We start from the raw sequence: 21,762 nt of genomic DNA on the forward strand, positions 1-21,762 counted from the left end.
GCTGCTGCCGCTACAGAGGGCTCCCCCCTAGAGAGGAGGAAAATTCAACGAACGATGGAAAGTTCATGTGACGTGGCATGTCTTGGCATTGGTCTTGGGTGTCATGTACGGAGGCGGTGCGGCATCAAAGGATGCAACAGGGTTGCGTCGCAAATTGGTGGAGCCGATGGCGCCGGTGCTTCAATGTAAGTGGATTTGAGACGTTCCATGGCAATTGTGTCTGAGCAGCCATTGACATTCACGACAAAAGTCGTCGGACGACACTCAAGAACACAATATGGCCCGGCGTAGTGTGGCTGCAAAGGCGAGTGCGGGAGAAACGTACGGAGACCTTGCTTTTTGCGAACGTGTAGGTACGGGGCGTATCTGGCTGAAGAAAGCTTGCAGTTCGGCAACAAAGTCGGCAGGTGATGGCATAGGTGTTTTGGTGGTGGCGACAAAGAAATCGCAGGGAATGCGATAGCAACCTAGGTCGTTCTTGAGTGTGGCTGTAATGCCAAGTAAGACGAGGGGCAAATGCAGGAGCCACTTCTCCGGTGATTCGTGCGCCATAAGGGAGGCCTTGATATGCCAGTGAAAATGTTCAACTAGTCCATTGGACTGCGGGTGGTAAGCAGTCCAATGGACTAGTCGTGCAAAAGCGTGCCGTTCCGAGTAGCTTGAGTAGCTCGTTGAAAAGTGCTGAGTCAAACTGCCGACCGCGATCCATGACTATTGTGGATGGGCAGCCGAACCGTGCGATCCATGTAGACACGAAAGCTGCTACAACAGTGGGCGCTGAGATGTCAGATATAGGTGTAGCTTCTGGCCATCGTGTATAGCGGTTGGTGCATGTCAGTATGTAGCAGTAACCTTTCGAAGGTGCGAGAGGGCCGACGAGGTCCAGGTGTACAGTGTCAAAACGAGCATCCGGTGGAAGAGAAGACTTGGCCGGCGGAATGGGTTGACACTGGGTCTTAGAACATTGACACGACAAACAGCAGCGAACCCAATCACGAACTTGCGCGTTTAAGCCGAGGCTAAACGAAACGATTGGAGAGAAGCTTCTGTGTCGCGCGTATGTCAGGATGCGACAGGTTGTGACAGTTTCGAATAGACGTCTGCGAAGGGATGCCGGAATGCATGGTCAAGGTGTGTCGGTAGAAGTGTCGCAGACAACAGATGTACCATCTGCGGTCACAACGACGTCTTCCAACTTCAGGTATGCTGACAAATTCCGGAATGTACGAAGTTCGGAGCCGTCACGCTGTTGACTTGCGAATAAGTAGACCTCGATGATGAAAGGTTCCGAAATCAATGTGGAAACGGCATTGACGCGACTCAGAACGTCGACTGGAACATTGCCGGTGCCCTTGATGTGGCGGAACGTTGCTGTAAACTCAAAGATGTAGGAAAGGTGTCGACTTTTGCATGGCGAGTAACAGGATGCCAAACGGTTCATTGCATGCACAAGGTGCTTGTGGTCAATCAAAACAATAAATGCATCGCCTTCTAAGAAATGGCGAAAATGTCTGATAGCCAGGTAAACGGCGAGTAATTCACAGCTGAACACGCTGTAGCGGGACTACGCAGGCTTCAGTTTCTTGGAGAAAAAGGCGAGTGGATGCCACGCAGTGTTGATGAATTGGTGCAGAACGGCACCAACGGTGGTGTTTGAAGCGTCGGTGATCATGGCAAATGCACTTATGTATGCAATGTGGGACCACAGCAGCAATGACGATGGCAGCACTAGTGAGGACGAGTAGTCCAGTGACCATGCCAGCGACTACTAAATTTTTGTTATGGAATGTGCCCGTCGGTATACTCATTTTTTTTCTCCCTGTCACACGCGATATGGAGGGTCGACTTACATTCGAGTTGACTTACAGTTGTGTAAATACGGTACCTGTCAAAAACAGAATTCAGAGAGAGTATGATGAAAAGGGAAAGAACATGCAGTATTTATTCACTTCGCGTAACAAAAGTGTTATTTACGTTTGATGCCATGGCGCCTAGCACGACGACAGCGGCCACAAATTTGCTGAAGCTGCGTGCCAGTTTTTCAGCCAGCCCCCTCTTCTCGGCAAACACTCGCATGGCAGATTCCTCGTTGGCATTACGTATTCTCCATGCAAGCGCGCAGTAGTGCTGCAAAGTCCCGTGGCGCCTTTTTCATTGCCGGGTGCTAGAGTTCAGAATACTTTTCGTTTGGAATAGTTACATTATCGCGCTCTGTTCTCGTCGAGACGATTGCATTCATGAGGCTGACGTAACGAGCAGCTTCTGCCACTGTCAGGCCTGAATCACCCGTGCTGTCGCTTTCCGTGTCGTCCTCATCACTGTCACTAGTCGACACTTCGGCAACAACATAGGCAACGATGGCGAAAAGTCGAACCTCGTAGCCAACATCTCTTCACCGTCGCAGCAGCGCTGCCGAGCAACTTCTTCGCATTCCAAATGCCACACACTGTAGTCAACAGCAGATCCCTGTCGCGTGCCAGCACCAACTTCTTCGTGTCACGTTCGATAGCACGGACGATGTCTAATTTTTCTTCTATGCTGAGCACCCGGCGTCTTTTTTATCCACGCTTCGGCATGACGCGAGTTCTCCCTTGCACAATGCCACAACGCTCTCTGGCATGGCGTTGAAATGATGTAGATGTTGATGTGGCTTCACGCGTAAATGCACTGGACGCTTAGAGGCCGTTCCAATATCTGAGGCGTGTTGTTATGCCAGGCCGCCCGATGGAGACGACGCACCGCCGTGTTTGGGTGACGAAGAGTGGAAACGCTGCGTTTTAACCGATGCATGCACAATAAGCTGGTATGGTTTATGCGGATGCAAAACACATTATGTTCAATGGCCGCTGAGTCGGGGATCTGACTTTACTACTTTTAAAACGGAACTACTGTTTAAGTGGGTACGGTTTAACAAGGTTTTTACTGTAACTACGTTGTAGCTCTCGTGATATCCCGTTGGTCTCGTTTTTTCTTTTTTTTTTCAGTGCCATGTTTTCGTTTCGATTATAAGTCGATCCCCCTGCCCCCCCACGTCAGATTTTCAAATTTTAAAGAATAGGTAGACTTACAATCGTGTAAATACGGTAAGTGGGCAATCTCATGCTATTTCGGTTAAGCAGTACTACCGTTTAGTACATACTTTTTCCGAGCTCCAGCCAACTACGGTTTAACGAGGTTTCACTGTACAGTAATACAGTAGAACCCCGCTGTTACGTTCCTCACTGCTGCGTTTTCCCGGCTGCTACGTCGTTTTCATCCGGTCCCGGCATAGCTTCCATAGGATCCAATGTATAAGGAACCCCGCTGTTACGTAGTAGCTGTGAAAATATTTACACATGATACGTCGCAACTTAGCACCTCGAACCTGCCTGGGCTAAAGTAGGCAACACGCTCCAACCGCCATTTTGGCTTATGATGACTTTTGGCCGGGCTTGGCCGGGCTTGGCTATGCAACTGGCTGCAAGAAGCCGCATGCCAGTTCGAGAGGCCGCCACTAGGTGGCCATTCGTGACAAATGCTCTCACTATCGTCACTGTGATTACGGTCACCGCATGGTTGTTGGACGGGTCGACTCAAGGAGGAAGGAAACTCAGGAGAGGCCCTGCAGTCACTCTTTGTGAAGCTAAAATGAAACCGGAAGTTGGCGCTGCTCATGGCATTGCTCCGCCTATCGGGCCAGCTCTCTTCTCTTTTTTACATTTCTCGCGAAACCACGCCGCACTGCACACAACCGGGCTGCTCGGATGCATGCGCTCCGCAGCAATACTAAACAATCGTTAGCACGTTAGCATGATTACGCCAAAGAGGGCAAAATTTCCTGCGGATATTCCTTCGACCGTTGCCATTGCCGTGGCGCGGTGGCGACGAGGAGCACGAGCCGCATGATGCCGGGGAGTTGCGAAATCCTTGCTTTGTAGAAGCCGTCGCGGCTCTGGATCGCCTCTGCAGATACGTCGCACCTCACAGCGACGCTGACAGCAATGCGGCCTTCCAGGCTATTGAGAAACGCGTGGTGATTTCTAGCGAGCGAAAGAAACGGCAAGCCACCATTCTAGACTTTTTAAAGTCCTAAGTGCACTCTGTGGAAATAAATTGTCCATAGTTGAAGCTGCACCTTTTTCATTCATTTTTTTGGAGCTTTCCTCACTGTTGTGTTTTTCCTGGCTGTTACGTTTGTTTCCTCAGTCCGGCGAAAAACGTATGAACGGGGTTCCACTGTATTTGGATCACATGTTCTCAGCAGCCTCTATGACAAATCAGCAACATTTCATACTATGTTCAAAAAGTGTTTCAAGGCCACTTTAAAGGGCATAACTATTAGTCAAATGGGAGAAAGCAATGATAATTTGTGAAAAATTAGTAGAACAGGGCAACTGACCACTTAATTTGGCAGTTAATTGATGCTTTAATAAAAAAATTATCTACCAGTTAAGGTTACGTAAGCGAAATTCGGCAAGCAATGGCACCAACATCCCTGCTTAGCTTGAACCAAGATGGCACCTATGGTTCTCTTGTAACAAAAGCCACTCAATGCATGCTGCCCTTCATGCCAACGTAGGGAAAATCCAGTATCTGCAGCAGCTGCTGGCGCATGGCCATTGAAAAAACAGCCAGTAACACACTACATAGAGTGGAGCGTCCCGTGATGAGATGTGCGATCCTTGTTGGTTTGTCATACCATAAAAGTCACAGATAAAGACCTGGATCCTTCGCAGTGGTGACAAAAGCAGAGCTCCTTTCTACAAAACACAACAATCATTGCGAAGATAGCGATGTATGTTCCAGCAACATCAATGCCATATGTACGTCTCTTCACTGCAGCTGAAACGAATGTTAGCAACTCCACAAAGAAACTCTCTGCCGTTGGGGAATGTTAACAAGCTTCTTACCTTGAATGAGTATGACATGCTATTAAACCCAACTAACAATTCAAATACAGTCAAACCTCGTTAATACGTGCCCACTTAATGCGTAATTGCGGTTTAAACGTAGTTGTGAAGATTCCCTCACCCAGCCCCCATTGAAACCCATGTATTGGCTGGCTGCTTAAGCCAGAGTCGCTAAGTGCCCACCAAACGGTTAGTGCGTACAGTTTGCTTTCTTGTTATACACACACAGGCAAAATATCGGCAAAACCTCATGTGCGCAGATGTTCAATTCTCATGTTGCAACACCCGAACGACAGCTGCCAGCAATAGTGACATTGAAACATAGCCACCATGACGTCTTTTCTGCTCATACAGCTGTTGCTAGTTGCAGTGCACAAAAGCATGGCCTTCAAGATTGGCTTCCTGTAACACAAAAGAAGCTGTCGGTAGGGGGTGCGAATTCACTGTCACCGTCGAACCCGATCCAATTCAAGTAGTAACTGCGCAAGAGCAATTTTTTTTTTTAAAGATACGTAGACATTTCTATGCTGACCCAATGAGAAAAATGTCCTTTCATCCGTCCGTCCGTCCATCTATTCCGTAAGACGACCGCTTTCAAGATAAAGCCCGCAGCAGCAAGCGACTGCACCTTCATGCTGCCTGTCGCTTCAGCGCTAACGAAGCAGCAAGAACACAGCACTCGCAAAGCTGTGTTCAGACGCACAAGCCGAACCCTGCCCCTTTCGCAGATCGCTCTCAAGATGTGGGCCCATGCATCTGTCTTCAGCACACAGCGGCAGAAACACAGTGCGCGTATATTGGCAGTCTGCACTCTCTGTCCACATCACAGATCGTTTTCAAGATATGATCCGTGCGGCCGTGCAATATACGCAGGCACCACCAGCGTACGTTTGTGATCACGGATCACAATGGTTCGATGCGGATGGATAAGGCGCTAATGAGCGATAACGGCTTATAATGATCGGAACATCATCAGCACACTGGACACTGCACCTGCATTACTTTGCTTGCGTTATCAATGCACCTTGCGCTGCCGTCCGTACCAGTTTGTGTCGCCGCAGCACCCCCGTTTGTTTGTACTGGCCGGATGAAGTTTCTTAAGATTGATAATGACACTGGGCTGCATGGCAATGAGCAAGTGGCACAATACTTACACATTCTTGGACAACTCCCTGAGAAGTGCCTGCATGAATTATTTCTTCTTCATTCTGTCAGAGTGTTTGCGGTCATAATGTTGTCGTGGGGATCAAAGGGCTTTGCTGCAGCGTGTCATGTTTATGTTATCGAGACGTCGACGTTGTTACATCTGCTGAACTCTCAAATAGCGACAGTATTGTTGCCGTCGCACCTCACCCATCTTCAAGCGAAAGTGATGACGACAATGACGATGTGGAAGTAGACGACAGCCTTTCATTATCTGACCCGGTGCGCGCTTTGAGCATCATGCGAGCTTTTGCAGAGAAGCGGGGCCTCGCAGACAAACTCGCTCGCGGCGTTACCAAGTACAAAGGTGTCTCAGCAAGGCCATAACGGAAGCAAGTGAAGATTGCCGATTTTTTTTGCTGCCTACTGACAAATAAAGCCTGTCTGAGCATATGCGTTTGAGAGCATCATGATGTAGTTCTTTTCCGGCAAGCAAGTAGCTTTTACACTGGCATTGGTGGCTAATTCGTACATAGTTTAGTGCATACCTAAACATCGTTCTCAGCTGACTACATATTAATGAGGTTTCACTGTAGCAGAGTTTGTTTTTATCTTCAACGTTTATGTGCATAAACTGCCAATTCCTAATTTTTTGAGCTCATGACATAGATCCACAAATCCAATAAATTAGTTAATGCAATAATAAACTGGTTCTAGTTCACTGAACTGAATATCTTAGCTGATGCCCAGCCCTAAACATTACTGGAACAGAACCAACAAAAACAAATGAAAACGAGATTGCAAGACAATGCACAGGAGTATTCACATGTGTGCACTTTCCCTCTGCAGATTTTCGTTCAGTGCCGTGGAATGTTGTCCACCAGTTCATGCCAGTAAGAGTGCACCATAAGAATGCCACACATTGTGCCGAAAGGAAACATCCGTCTTTTTACGGACTTCACACACCACAGAGAAGAAAAGGTCCATACCTTTGGATGGAATGACACAACGGATCTTTGGAGGATTAGGAGAAGCAGATGGTGAATTGTTGCACCTAGTAGAAAAGGGTGAAAAAATGCAACAGTCCTGTATGAATTTACAGCACAGTGAATTTATAACCAAATTAGCACTTCCTCCACATTTCCCTCTTTCAAAACGTCAGCAGCAAGTATCACCTTCTTGCCCCTTTCACAAACTCTGCATTGCTCTTTCTCCTCTCTGCACTTCACTGTATTCTACACAGAACGAGCCTAAAAATTACCTAAATCCTGGGGTTTTACCTGGCAGAACCACAATCTGATCATGAGATATGCCATATAGTGGGGGACTCAATCTAAAGCACACAGGCAATTTTGCATCTGGCCCCATCGAAATGCAGCCACTGCAGCAGTGATTGAATCCGTAAGCTCAAGCTCAGCAGTGCCATGCCATAGCCATTGGGCTACCGCATGTTACAATAAGCTTGGTTTTCTCTAAGAATGCACAGCAAGCACCCTTTTCGCCATATTATCCTATTGAATGCTCTGGACTGATTGCTCCTTCAGGCTGACCTGCATGCATGCCACCGAGCGCAAAGAATGTGTGGATATTTACCATTACAGTTGCTGTCACATGATTGCAGCCATCAATGAAATAAATGCACAGTAGAGGAGCTGGTGGTAGTGTTCAACAATAAATGGCCCTACTTTAGCTATTCTAAGGACTTTCTGTGTTGAAAGAGAGAATTGCCAGTCACGACCATGGGAAGAAAGCATGTAAATTTCTCTGCTCCTTTGTACTTTCTCTATTTGCCTCACTTTTCCGCATAACTCTGCCAAACATCTCAGGCCTTGACTCGTCAAGTGAATTTCCCAGCTGACAGCAATATTTTTGTGTCATGTACCTAATTTTCCCATGTATAACTCACCTCTGCATATAACCCACACCCCCAGTTACACCATCCTGCAAAGAAAAGCAGCGCACATAGCCCGCACAAATAACTGCATGCAACAATGCTCAAATCTTCCTAATAACAGTTTTCATTCATGGATGCATGGCCCATTCACGTCATATCTTCGGGCAGCAGCTCTGCTCCTCAACTCTTCGGCGATGCTGATAAGCTTAAGCTTCTGCTACGCTGTAAGGGAATGCCGTCTACTGCAGTTCACTGTGATCACAGTTCTCATTTGCCGACACCGCATGCACTATTCGGTAACTACTGAGCAGAAATGCAAAATGGCAACTTGAAAATAAAAGGTGAAATGCCAACCATGAAAAAGGGATGAAGGGAGTTTCAACATGCAGGGTCCCCAAGGAGATAACGAAAATTTCAATCTTCAAAAACTTTGCTTTGAAGTGTGGCTTTATGACAGCATGGCACACAATGTGCTGAAGCCACATCCCAAGGTGAAATTTTAATATATTTCGCAGCCCGCTTTACTGCATTTCTCAAGTTATTTTGTAAGTTAAATCTTTTTAATTTTCGATGCAGGTTATATGCACAAAAATATGGTGTGCATCGGTACACAGTCTCTGCAGGCAGTGTGTTGCATGCCAAAGCTTCCATCAGATTTGTTTTAGGAGTGCTGTGCATCTGCACCACCAACATTGTGCAACATGCTTTTAATTAAATTATGGGGTTTTGCGTGCCAAAACCACTTTCTGATTATGAGGCACGCCGTAGTGGAGGACTCCGGAAATTTCGACCACCTGGGGTTCTTTAACGTGCACCTAAATCTAAGTACACGGGTGTTTTCGCATTTCGTCCCCATCGAAATGCGGCCGCCGTGGCCGGGATTCTATCCCGCGACCTCGTGCTCAGCAGCCTAACACCGTAGCCACTGAGCAACCGCGGCGGGTACGTGCTTTTAATGCTTCTGTATGTATGAATAGACAAGAATTGCAAAAAAACTTAATGTGCGCATTTCTTTTTGCTGGCATCTGAATCCTGTGACACCCTTTTTTTTTTTTACATTCAAGCGATCAAACTTTGTTCCCAATGCCTAAAAAACCATTAATTTAAACATTCCATTTGTACTTCGATGTACAAGATAACAGGTAAGTTTCAGGACTTGAGCTTCCATATGTCAGGAGGTATGAACATTGGAATGCAGGCCTGTGTTTACTTGTTTTGGTACATGTTATAGCTTATTAGAGTTATGGTGAAGGCACAGGACAAACAAAAAGCAGGGACAATGTGCTGACTGCCAAATAAACTTTGCTGTGCTTAACCCTTTGAGGATCGATTCTTTTCGCCATATGCAACCGCCCAGGGTCAATTTTTTTTATTGCAGATTCCAATTCTTCTTAGGGACTTATTTCAAAAAAACTTTACCCCAATTTTTCTAGGGTGACCGTAAAGTGAGAAAAAAATATTTTGCGTTGGTATATATGTACTCTTCATTCATGTATAACAACAATAAAAAAGGAAATAAGCTTATAAGAATTAAAACTTTGATGCATGTTATACACATAGTTCAAGGCCTTCAATGTGTGCACATGAGAATATTTTGCAAGATTCAAATTTTCCTGCTCTTACACTAATATCAAATATGTACATCCATAGCATAACCGAACTGCGTAGGTGCGGGCACTCAAGAAAACTGTGTGGTTGCGTGATCGTCAAAAAAGCACTATGTGTGACAGACTTCCGCTAATCTTCATCTATTGCCAACCAGAGACGTCGCGAATGTAAAAGAAAAAAAAAAAAGAAAGAAAGCAACGGAAACGCATGCATGGCGGCACCCATCCTATGTGCACCGCTGTGAGCACTAAACGAGCGAGAAACAGGCCCTTTGAGTGATTAGTACCAAGATAGTCATCAGTTTTGCAGGCGCAAGAAACCAAAACCGCCCGCGGTACAAATCCCGAACCGCCGCCCGCCCGCACATGTGCCAATGCGCGAGCGGTAGTATATAGATGTGAGGGAGCAAACTAGTGCTAAAACAAGCCATGCAACGACAACTGAGAGAAGGAGGTGCGCAAAAAAAATTCCCTGTATTCCCACATAGTGGCAGAACATGACAGAAAAGAAAAAGTTATGAAATTGGCGCACTTTTTAAACGTACAGACGGTCAATGCCGTAAATTTACGGCATTGACCATTTTCGGACTTGTTCGCGGCGCCATATATTTATGTCATTGACCCTCAAAGGGTTAAGATACCAAATAAAGGTACTGGAAAGCAACCAATAAAAGCAAACAACCAACAAAATACAAATTCAAACCAAATATTGCTTGCTATTTTGCTTGGTTATTCGCTGCTCACCTCTTTTCTTTATTCTGGCACATTCATATGTTCCTTTATGTGCAATAAAACTAGATGATAGTCAGCACTTTGCTCATGCCTTCCATTCGTCCCATACCTGGCACTGCTACTATACCAAGCTGTCTACACAGCTTTCAGCCCAGGTAGCTATCCAGTACTATCTGGTTAATAAACTGAATATTGCACTGTATTGTATTGTAATGTATTGTACTAAGTTACAATATCTATGAGCTAGCCCAAATTAGCACCCTTTTGCAGTGGACGAACATTCACCTTTCAGGCAGAATGAGGCACTGGGCACTCGGAGATGCCTGCATACGAGGGATGGATGACGGCTCAGCAGGAGTCAGTTGTATCTGTGGGGGCTGCAAGGTGCTAGCAGCGTCCACGATGACACTTTGTAGTGATGGGCTATGCGGTGATGACACCCTGCATGCGTTTAACACCCAAAGGAGAAAGAAAGGAGTGCCGCAATGAAATAATTCAGGAATCTTTCAGAAGTAATGACAACCAAAAGTTGGCATGTTGAAAATTGTACAAATACAGCCAATGACCAATTTCCTGGATGCCCGATAATTCAATGTACAAGAACAAGAGGTGTGCAAATATTCGAAAAGTTCAAAGATTATTGAATATTCAATTTTTACTATTTCAGGGTGTCTACCAAGTTGGCATTTCCAAATTCCCTGAGTTTTTCAGGTTTTCCCTCAGCGCCTTTGCAAAATTCCCTGAGTGACGCAAACTATGTTTTATGTCAAGACGGGCTGAAACCACGTCGCCCGACGCTGTCACTCTCTAGTAAGCATATGAAAAAATTTTTTTAAAAAACCGACTTAATCCAGTTTGAATACTAAGGAGTAGTGTTTACATTATTCAAAAAGAGAATAGAAAGGAGGGGTTAGTAACACGCACAGCAAATAAAATGTCTTCAAAAACATTGCAAATAGAGTCGGACATCCTCAAATACGAATAAAAAAGAGATGCATACAGAAGCAAATAATTTGGGAGAGAGCCTTGTCCAGCTCCGACCTCGAGGATCAGCAACGGCTGAATGCGAGGGCTCAGGATGCGGCCCGAGCTCAACGCATTCTGGAATGAGGACGCCTCTCCAAAGCTGCATTCACCCAGTAAAAATGTTTACTCTCTCTCTCTCGAATATCAGCTATTTCTATCAACTGATAACAAGCTGAGTGGTATAATGCCCGAACTTTGTCACAATTAAGATTCTCTCTCAAGAGCTCGTAAGTCAACCTCAGCTGTCCTGACATACTCTCAGCCCGCACACGACACCTCAGTGTTGTGTTTCACTGCTTTAAAGAGTTTATTTTGGTATAGTTGATGGACACCTGCATCCCAGCATCAGCCAACACATTCTTTTTGAGCTCAAGCTCCTTCAAAACGGCGGCAGCACGCTTGCTTTCCCATTCATTCCTCAGTACATAGGTTCTTTCTGTCCTTGTCCTCCTTCCGCCACTCGTTCGCCTCACGGACCATTTGCAGCATCTTCTTGGTCAGTTGCAAAGTCCACGTCCGATTTTTCGTACTCCCTTGAGGCCGCGAAAACGTCCGAAAAATCAGCCGGTTGGAAAAAATAAATGAATGTCATTTACTGACCTTAAGGACTGAAACCGCCACAAGTACATTCGAAAACGCTCTGAAGGCCTGTCGGTACACATATTAGGCATACCGGTGCTCATACTGTAACAGGAGATCCCGGATGCACGCGCGTATAAATAAGGTATACATATTGTGACCTGTAACAATTGCCCCTTCCGACGCTTGTAATGCTTCACCGCAATACGTTTGCATATGCTTCACCATCTAACATTTATGTACTGAGGCGAAGCTAACTTGCAGGAACCGGTGTTATCTAACGCACCATGCTTTCCGAGCTTCCAATCCAATTGCATGGACCACAAAGGCGCAGTCGGTGCCATTGCTGACAGCAGCGAATTCTTTCAATGAAAAACAAGGCACCCAACGGCTAGAAGCTTAAGAGCTAACGTCGAAGCAGCTAGGTTTAGCGTTGCCGCAGTGGTGGCTACGGCTGCCAGAGGAACTGCGTGCGAGAGCGCCGGTTAGAGGAGGCGAGGTAATCAAAACGGCAGCGGTGGTGGCTTCGATTAATGCCGTTTTGGACCTGCGGTCACGGCAAAAAGTCTGGAAAATCGGACGAGAAAGGGTTCTTGCATCCGAAATTGCAGAGGTTCCGATACTATATGGGGTACGTGGTGGTGCCACGAAGCCGTCCAAATTATCGGGCATCCGGAAAGTCGGTCGTCGACTGTACACTGGAAACTCCTCCAGCCAACGACAGGACGTCAACGACGATTCATTACGATTCCTGTCTATTACTCGAGCCAGCATTACCGCGACTTTCGACCCTTTCAACAAAATTACCGCTAATTTTCCCTGATAGAGGCACGAATTCCCTGAGTTTTTCAAAACTACTGAAAATCCCTGAGAATTCCCAGTGGGTAGACACCCTGTATTTGTATTTGATTTGGAAAATATATTTTAAAGATGTTTAAATATTCAGTTGGATATGAATATTCGAATTCAATAATATATTGCTGGCTATGTGGGAGCAAACAATGTTCTTAGCATTTGCTTTTATCTAAGCTAAAAATATTTGGGAAATTTCATGCTGAATTTCGTGACTTCGTGCTGCTAGAAAAATTTTACATGCAAAACAAACTTAGCCACTAAATGTCTAAACTTTGTGGAAAAGCCAGCCTTTCAATAGCAAGGAGCACGGGTGTATTTAGAGCAAGTGTTTTTATTTATTTATTTATTTATTTTGTTTGCAGTGTCACGCCTCAATTTTGAGCTTATTGTTTGACGGCAAGTGCGACGAGTGACGACTGGCACAGGGTCAAATGCCTCTGAGTTTGCGGGAACTTGATCGGTATAACAAGGTACAGGCTGGCAAGGACAGCTAGTGGGAATTACTACATTTCCTAGGTAACGTGAGCTAAATACACAATGCTTTAGTATAACGGCGTACTAGTCTAGCTTTTTATGATTGACAATGCAACTGCAATGTTCCAACATAACAAATTACACCAGCTTGCTAATAAATGCATATGCATATCATTATTCGATTTGCTATTCTAAGCTAAGCTTTCATATTCAATTCGTATTCAAAAATTGTTATATTCGCAGACCCCTAATAAGAACGTCTGAAATTTTGGATTCAAAAAGCATTTCACATACGATTTTCCAGACTTTTTGCGAAAAACGACATTAATCGAAGCCATTTTGACTATCTGGTCACCTAAAACCGGTGCTCCCACACGCAGGTCCGCAGATAGCCGTAGCCACCGCCGCGGCAACACCTGGCTACTTCGAGACTCACTACCAAGCTTCTTGCTCTTCGATGCAGTTTTTTTCTTTTTTGCTCATTAAAACAATTCGCTGCTGTTAGCAACGGCGCCGACTCTGCCTTTGTAATCCTCACCTGCGGCTTCAAAGTACGACGCGTTGCATAATGCCAGATCCAGAAAGTCAGCTTCGCCTTAATGCAGAAATGTTACGCGGTGAAGCATACACAAAGTTTTGCGGTGAAACATACCAAGAATGGGAAGGGGCAATTGTCATGGGACACAGTATGTATATTCCTTAATTACACATGCGTGCACCCGTCATCTCCTACCCCAGTACATGTACCGATATGTCTAATAAATGTGTTGGCAGGCTTTCACAGCTATTTCAGAGATGCTTGTGGAGATTTGAGCCCTTGGGGGCAGTAAAAGGCATGCATTCATTTTTTTGGACTGCCAGTTTTTTCTGGACGGTTTTGCAGCCCTTCTAAAGAGTCAGAAAAATCGAACGTTGACTGGACGTGCTAAACAAAGATGAATGCATAGCATGACACACCAGCTGGTATTAGACAAGTAACTTACACAATTGGTGGTGATGCCAAGACCTTGCCGACAGTTGTATTGGGCGTGCCAAGTTGGATACTTCCAGATGGTATGGCCATCTGAAGCACTCCTACAACATGATATAGGGGTTTAAGACTTAGAAATGAAGTTCACAGTGTTAGAGCATTACAAAGCCACAGAAACAAAATCAAATATTTGTTCATATAGAAATGAAAAAGGTCATCTTTTTAATGAGCTTCTCACCAGACCGTGCTAAAAATTTCCGTTATACAGTTAAATCTTGTTAATTCGAACAAGCTAAATTCACACATCCAGTTTATTTGAACTGAGGCTCCCGACGAGATCTGCCACCCTCTCAAACTGTGCCTGTCAAATACCTACTTCATCTTCGGAGGCAGCTATTACAGGCAGGTTAAAGGAACTCCCATGGAGGCCTCAATTTCCGTTGCCATGGCTAACTTGACCACGGAGAATATTGAGGAAAGAGCTCAGAGTACCTTTTCCCCGAAACCAAAAGTTTTCCTCAGGTACGTGGATGATTACTTCTGCATCGTGAAGACGGGGCAAGTCGAAAACCTGCAGACACACTTAAATTCCATAGACAAGGATATACAGTTCACATATGAGCACGAACAGAATGGATTGTTCCCATTCTTAAATGTACAAGTTACATGAACAGATGGCATTCTAAAATTTTCAGTCTACCGCAAACCAACCCACACGGGCCACTACCTTCACTTCGAATGCAACCATTGGCAAACCACAAGGCTTTTGTAGTAAATTCTTCATTCAAAAGAGCCCAAACTCATTGCTCATCAGAATGAGATCAAAAGAAAGAAAAGAGAATGGTTCTAAACAAACTTAAAAGGAATGGCTACACAGACCACTTCATTGGAAAAACAACTCAACAATAAAAAAGGAGAAACAAACTATGGGACCTTCACCCGTTGACTTCTCCCCTACCCTGGAAATGAGTGTTCATCCCATACGTCAAAGGTACCAGTGAAGCTCTCAGATGAATAGTGAAAAAAGAAGGCCTCAAAGTTGCGTACAAATCGATAAATATTTTCAATATCCTCCTCGCTAAACCAAAAGATTGTCTAGCAAAATAAAAAGCTCTAGGCGTCGTCTACAAAATCAGCTGTGCTGACTGTCTAGCGTCGTAACATCGGGGAAACCAAAAATCTAAATGAAAGAATCAGACAACACGAAAATGACGTCAGAACATTCAACCGAATACGCAGCGCCGTCGCCAAACATTCTGAAGACGCCGACAACAAAATTGTTTTCCAAGAAACCCAAACAGAGACAAACTCACGAAAAGGCTCCTACTGGAGTCATGACACCTTCAGAATACGGGGGGGTAACATAAACCGCGATAAGGGCAACTTACTCTCTGTGTATATCCATGGCCTTGTCGACACCCAGTCGATAAGGCCATGGGACGCCCAGCCAGGTTGATCCCCGCTCAAGGTCACCAACATGAAAACGTCTGCGCTCCCCCGTGCCTACCCCCCCCCCCCATCGCCTACCATCAATGGCACACTCGCGGGTCAAGCTCCCCCAGAATCGGTCATCCCAGCCGACCAGCACCACTGCAGCCATCCCACCTTTTCGCCCCCCCCCCCCCTTCCCGTCTGTCAGGTGTCTCCCTACCTACCATACGCGCCCCTTCCTTTTATGAAAGTCCCGTTTAAAGCTGCCCACTGCCACCCCCGAAGAATACCCCTTGAAGAAGGAGCCCAATGGGCTCCAAAATGTCAGGTTAATAAAATTCACTTATTTGGTAAGTCTGAACGTCTTGATCAATTTCCCAACCAGACAGGTAATTCTGTCAAAATGTTTAGCTTCAAGTACCTTATCCTACTTGTACATTGAACGCGGTGACCCCACAACAGAAGGGACTCCACCAACATGATTATGATCAGTGGCAACGATTTCGTTATCTTGACAAGACATGACGCGTTAAGAACGCAAGACAAAGACCGTAAACACAGCATCGATCTGTCGGCAGACAAAGGAAAAGCATGCGAGCACACAGAGGGAAGCAGCGTGGAGGCCCAGTCCGGCCTCAGCAACTCCGCTGCTTCAGTGGAAGTTTTAGGTGGCAGAGGTACCTAATTAGCACCATCCATGAAGCTGGCGGGAAAGCAAATCCACTTCCATCTTGCCCCTCCTTGCAACTTGCAACTTCCCTCTTGCCCCTCCCTCCTTGGAACCTGGACGCACATATGTATTTGCAAGTATGTAAACTAATTTCGAAAAAAGGAAGAACATTTCCTGATGGTAACTTGTGTTTGTTGTACACTTCTGTGAAATTCGTTATATTTATTTATGTATGTGTATGTATTTATGTATATATATATGTATACATTGCTTTTGCATTCTTATGATATATGCGACGGAGTCTGTGTTAAATAATAAAACGCAAGATAACAGATTGTAATTGTATACTGGGAGTTATTTGACACAACTGTATTATAACTAGTTTCTATGTAATAACACGAAAATGTCTATGTATTTCTGTGTAAAAATACTCTTATACAGTCGAACCTCAATATATCGAACAGCGTGGTGATCGCAAAATAGTTCGATATAGCCAGAATTCGATATATAAAATCCCGTAGAAAACGCGTAAAAAACTAGCGCAAATCAATCAATGAACCAATCGTGGCGCAATAGATACTCACATGAAGCTTCAAACAAAGTATTTATTTAGTTCGCTGAAAGTACTGAAGCAGCGTAGCCTCCTTCATATTGGCAACCGCGTGCTTGACCACGGCGTCCTCAACATAGTCCAAACGGTCAACAAGAGACAGTCCAGTGCCTTCTATTGCACCGCAGTAGCGGCGTACAACGGCCAAAGCAGCTACAGCCTCAGTTGCAGTCGAGAGCAGGGCAATATCAGAGCTTGCTGGATCAGCCTCGGCAGCGTCTTCGTTTGGCCGCTCAGCAGTCACTTCTGCCGCAATCTCCATGTCTGTTAGCTCCGCCACTGTTCCGGTGCTGTCGTCACCGCCAACGAAGTCCGCAATGCATATGATGTGTGGCTCAGCACCGACAAAGCGCCCCAACTGGCTCCACGCACGCACGGCGGGGGCAAGCCTCGCCGCGCGCGCGTGATCGAGGCGGCCGTGCTGGCTCCAAGCCGCCGCGTGTGTACGCCGCTACGTTCAAATGGCGCCCTCGGCGCAACCGATGTGGGCAGCTGTCGTACGCAGCAGTCTGAAACGCCGATCGCGCTGCCGCTATCTTCGAGAGTGTTGCGGGAAAGCTCGCCTCCTGTCAACAGAGCGCACTTGGTTTGGGGCGGCGGAGTTCGATATATCCATTTTACATCCGGCCCCATACAAAATAAAGAATTAAAAATGCATGCGATTTTCCATGTGATATAGAAATTGTTCGATATACGCAATAATTCGATATATCCGTGTTCGATATATCGAGGTTTGACTGTATCCACACTTCATGAGTGATTGCATTGCTACACCAGCCGCTACCGTGCCTATCTGGGAGACCGGAGCTTTGTCAAGCCGAAGAATTTTCGGCTTTTTTTCCGTCTCTCCCTTTTTTCACCTTGTATTGAGTGGTGAAAATAAAAAATGATGATGATGATGATGAGCTACGCTCCCCTCACCCTCTGTCTCAACTCCCTCACCTACAACGGTCTCCATGCGCACACGTCTCCCCCCGCCCCCGGTGCCAGCTTAGCCCACTCCCTGAGGTTTTGTTTTCTGCAGTTATCGGGAAGCCAGTGTTGGCCAGCATGGGCAGTTTCACGCACCTTACTCGCTGTGTGCTTGTGCACTGCTATATTTCACGACTCGTACCGTTCGTGCATTGTACTATGGTACACGAATACTTCAAGAACAAGTCCTTTTAATTTGAACAATATTTCGAGTCCCTTCGAGTTCGAATTATTGAGACTCGACTGCACATTAGAAGCTGTAAGGCGCTGTACAGGGAACATTCTTTAAAAGGACTTTTAAAGAGAGTTTGGCAATAGTGGAGGATGATACAAGTTAAACATTGCATGGCAAAAGCACAAGGAGGCAAACTGCCCTTTCACAGGCAAAAATTATGACATATGCAAGCCGTTTCAGAATGCACAATGGCTACCGCTGTTTAGAAAAAAGAAAGATCTCTCACTCACCTTTGACCCCTACAGATCCAGGCTGGACAGTAAAGGAGGGAAGCAGGTACTGGACTTGAGTGGCGGCAGTAGGTAACTGCATGGGCCTCAGAATGTTGCTGGGCCCTTTGGGTGGGCTAGCGCTGAAGGATGGGCCCCGCAGCACAAGTCCTGCCAGGTCAGCGCCACCCTCAGTCCGGCTCAATGGTGGGCTCAAAATGGCATACTGCGCACCCGTTGTGGAGGTGGGTGGAACTAGCAGTGCATGCCGCATGGTCTCCATGCCTGCAGGAGGCTTGGATGCTATCGGTCGCAATGGAGAAACCTGCGGTGGAAGCAGTTTTGTTTGTAGATGATGGCTTCGACATGATGCAATAAGCTTGATGGCCGATCAGGAATGCACAAGTAAAACTTTTCAAAATGGCTTTGGCCACATGCACGGAAAATTTTGACTGTTGTATGGACTTGTGTATAATAGCGACACTGTTCTTCCATGCTTTCTTTTAAAGCTAGAATAGGCTACCGTATTTACATAAATGTAAGTCAACCTATTCTTTAAAATTTCACTTACATAACGACCTACAATCAAAACCAAAACATGGCACTAACAAAAAAGCGAGACCAGCAAGATATCAGAGGAGATACAATGTAGTTACGATCTTATGTTTGCTCTATTGTAAACAGTAGTTTTCGCTATCCCGTGCATTTGTTCGCTCCTCGGAAGAGTTTTTCAACATTTTTTAGAGTTTTATAGCACACACAACAATCATGGGGGGTGCCAGTAGTTGATGGAAATGCCGCTGTTCCAGTCACAGCAGCACCCCCAGAATGGCGGTGCTTGCAGTGAGTATCAATAGTTCAGGGAAGAGCAGACACTGCTCACATGTTTCTCTTTCCCCGTAACTCGTAGTTTGACGTTTGACGCGTTAGACTCAAGTGCCGGCTATGTGATACAGTCGCCCACTGATTTTACAGACTCCAAAAATTCGGACATGCTCGATTATTCGGTCTGTTTCGCGGCACCGCCGTTCTCCCCATAGACCATAATGTATAACAACTGCCGAAAGTTCAGACACCTTGCAACCTCTCATCAAATTTTTCAGACACTCCTTGAGCCAACTCGATTGAGAGCACCATGCACCGACTCTGACCGGTGCATGGTTTGACTTGCTGAACACCATTTTTGTTTTGAACGGAGCCTCCTTGCTGCCCTACGAAGTGGCACTACTGGAAATCCCCGCTCATCATCATCGTTCCTGCCTGGTTCGATAGAGTGGCTCTACAGCAGTTCCGGTTTCAGCTTAGTAAGCCATGTCAAGACAATCCAGCAGCTGATTTGTTTCTTCGCGCACGACGCTGCGAGTAGGCCACATTTTTCGTTTGTGTGACTGGTGTCGGCATGGTGGTGTTTGCTTTGTGTGCTGTGTTGAGGTTCCGGTGACCCAACGCGGCATACGGAAACATTGCATCAAGTGTCTAATGGCGCTGACAGTGCCTGCGCAAACTGCGCTGGGGAATGCCGGCAAGCGGGTGCCGGGAGGCCTAACATTTGTCGCCTTCCGATGTGCTTCGTACCAACGCGGAAAATGTTCTGCCGAGACTTGCGCAGTGGTTTGGTTGCGATTCCAGACACCGTCTCATTTGACAGTTTCACAGGTGCTGACACTGCTGTGCTGACATGCGCAGAACTCGACAACGGCAAGATCATTCGTCAGGTTTCTGCTGCACCGCCGGACGATGACCGAGTCGGAAGATGACGCACCATGTGCTACGCTGCCGTCGCATGCGGAGCGTGTACAGTGGAACCCCGTCCATACGTTTTTCACCGGACCGAGGAAAAAAAACGTAACAGCCGGGAAAACGCAACAGTGAGAAAAGCTCCGAAAATGAATGAAAAAAGTGCAGCTTCAACTATAGACAATTTATTTTGTGGGAATGCGCGACCCTCGCGTTTCCCCTGATGTTTCTCCCGCATAGCGCGTCTCCTGTAATGCGGCTTCGCCGCGTGGCCTGCGTGATGCCCGTGGCGGTCGATGTGGTTGGGGCGCAGTGCGAGAGATGGCGTGAGTGTTGCGCTGCTAACGCCGCCGACAGGCAAGGTTACCTGGGCGCCGAAAGGAAGACGCTTGCTCGGTTCAGGAAGCAGGCAGGACGGACGTGCCGTGCCGCGCACCGACAGATGCTTCGGCGAGACCGTCTCACGTGGCCGCCTTCGAACGCGCCACGATTCGCTTGACTATACACGCGAACGACCAGGCGTTGGGATCCAGCATGGGGCGAACATATTCGCTCGCTTCCGGTCGCGGTGAATCAGACTTCTAGATTTGTCGCGCGCCCATCGGCATGTTTTGTGGATAGCAACTCGGCAAGCAGGTATTGATCTAAGAAAGGTGCAATAAATGCCCTTGTGATTGTCTGCACTACTGTGTTGTCGTTCCTTTGTCCGAAGAGCACGGGAGGAGAACCCCACAATTTCCACAGAGTGCGCTTAGAACTTTAAAAAGTCTGCAATGGTGGCTTGCCGTTTCTTTCGCTTGCTAGAAATCGCCACACGTTTCTCAATAGCCTGGAAGGCCGCATTGCTGTCAGCGTCGCTGTGAGGTGCGACGTACCTGTGGAGGAGGTCCATAGCCCCGACGGCTTCTCCAAAGCTTGGATTTCGTAACTCCCCGGCATCATGCGGCTCGTGCTCGTCGTCGTCACCGCGCCACGGCAATGGCAACGGACGAAGGAATATCCGCGGGAAATTTTGCCCTCTTTGGCGTAATCATGCTAACATGCTAACGATTGTTTACTATTGCTGCGGAGCGCGCGCATAAACAAGAGAGGAGAGCTGGCCCGATAGGTGGAGCAACGCCAACTTCCGGCTTCCCTTTAGCTATAGCTTCACAAAGAGTGACGTCAGGGCCTCTCCCGAGTTTCCTTCCTCAGTGAGTCGACCCGTCCAACCACAGGGAAGGAAACTAAGGAGAGGCCCCGACGTCACTCTTTGTGAAGCTAAAGTGAAGCAGGAAGTTGGCGTTGCTAGTGACGTTGCTCCGCCTATCGAGCCAGCTCTCCTCTCTTGTTTACATTTCTCGCGAAACCATGCCGCGCTGCGCGCAACCGTGCTACTCGGACCCGCGTGCTCCGCAGCAATACTAAGCAATCGTTAGCACGTTAGCATGATTCCGCGAAAAAGGGCAAAATTACCCGTGGATGTTCCTTCGTCCGTAGCCATTGCCGCGGCGCGGCACATTGCGTACAGCGTTGCATGCGCGTTCATTTCACGAATTTTAGTTCCTCCTGTCCCACCTTGCCACAGCAACATACGGAAGAGCACGGTCCAGATAACGCAGCGCAACCAAACACGAAGACCAACGGAAACCTGCCCGCACGGCACCTTTGCCACAGTACGAAACCTACGGAGTAACACGTGTGAGCGCACAGAACCAAAACAAAGCCGCCATTGTGGCCCGAAAAGCGT

The 21,762-nt window shown here is 46.8% G+C and overlaps 1 protein-coding gene across 6 annotated transcripts in view; it reads right to left on the reverse strand.

The window, feature by feature from the left end:
* Positions 1 to 21,762, reverse strand: part of cic (Putative transcription factor capicua) — a 116,277-nt gene that overhangs the window by 39,846 nt on the left and 54,669 nt on the right. For all 6 annotated transcript variants that reach the window (XM_065448479.2, XM_065448481.2, XM_065448484.1 and 3 more), the window contains exons 10-13: positions 18,318 to 18,621; positions 14,183 to 14,273; positions 10,551 to 10,706; positions 7,022 to 7,086 (exon numbers count right to left, since the gene is read on the reverse strand). In XM_065448479.2, the coding sequence (XP_065304551.1) occupies positions 7,022 to 7,086; positions 10,551 to 10,706; positions 14,183 to 14,273; positions 18,318 to 18,621 (616 nt within the window). The remainder of the gene's footprint in view (positions 1 to 7,021; positions 7,087 to 10,550; positions 10,707 to 14,182; positions 14,274 to 18,317; positions 18,622 to 21,762) is intronic.

This window comes from Dermacentor albipictus, chromosome 4 (assembly GCF_038994185.2).
Source record: "Dermacentor albipictus isolate Rhodes 1998 colony chromosome 4, USDA_Dalb.pri_finalv2, whole genome shotgun sequence".
NCBI classification, from domain to species: domain Eukaryota; kingdom Metazoa; phylum Arthropoda; class Arachnida; order Ixodida; family Ixodidae; genus Dermacentor; species Dermacentor albipictus.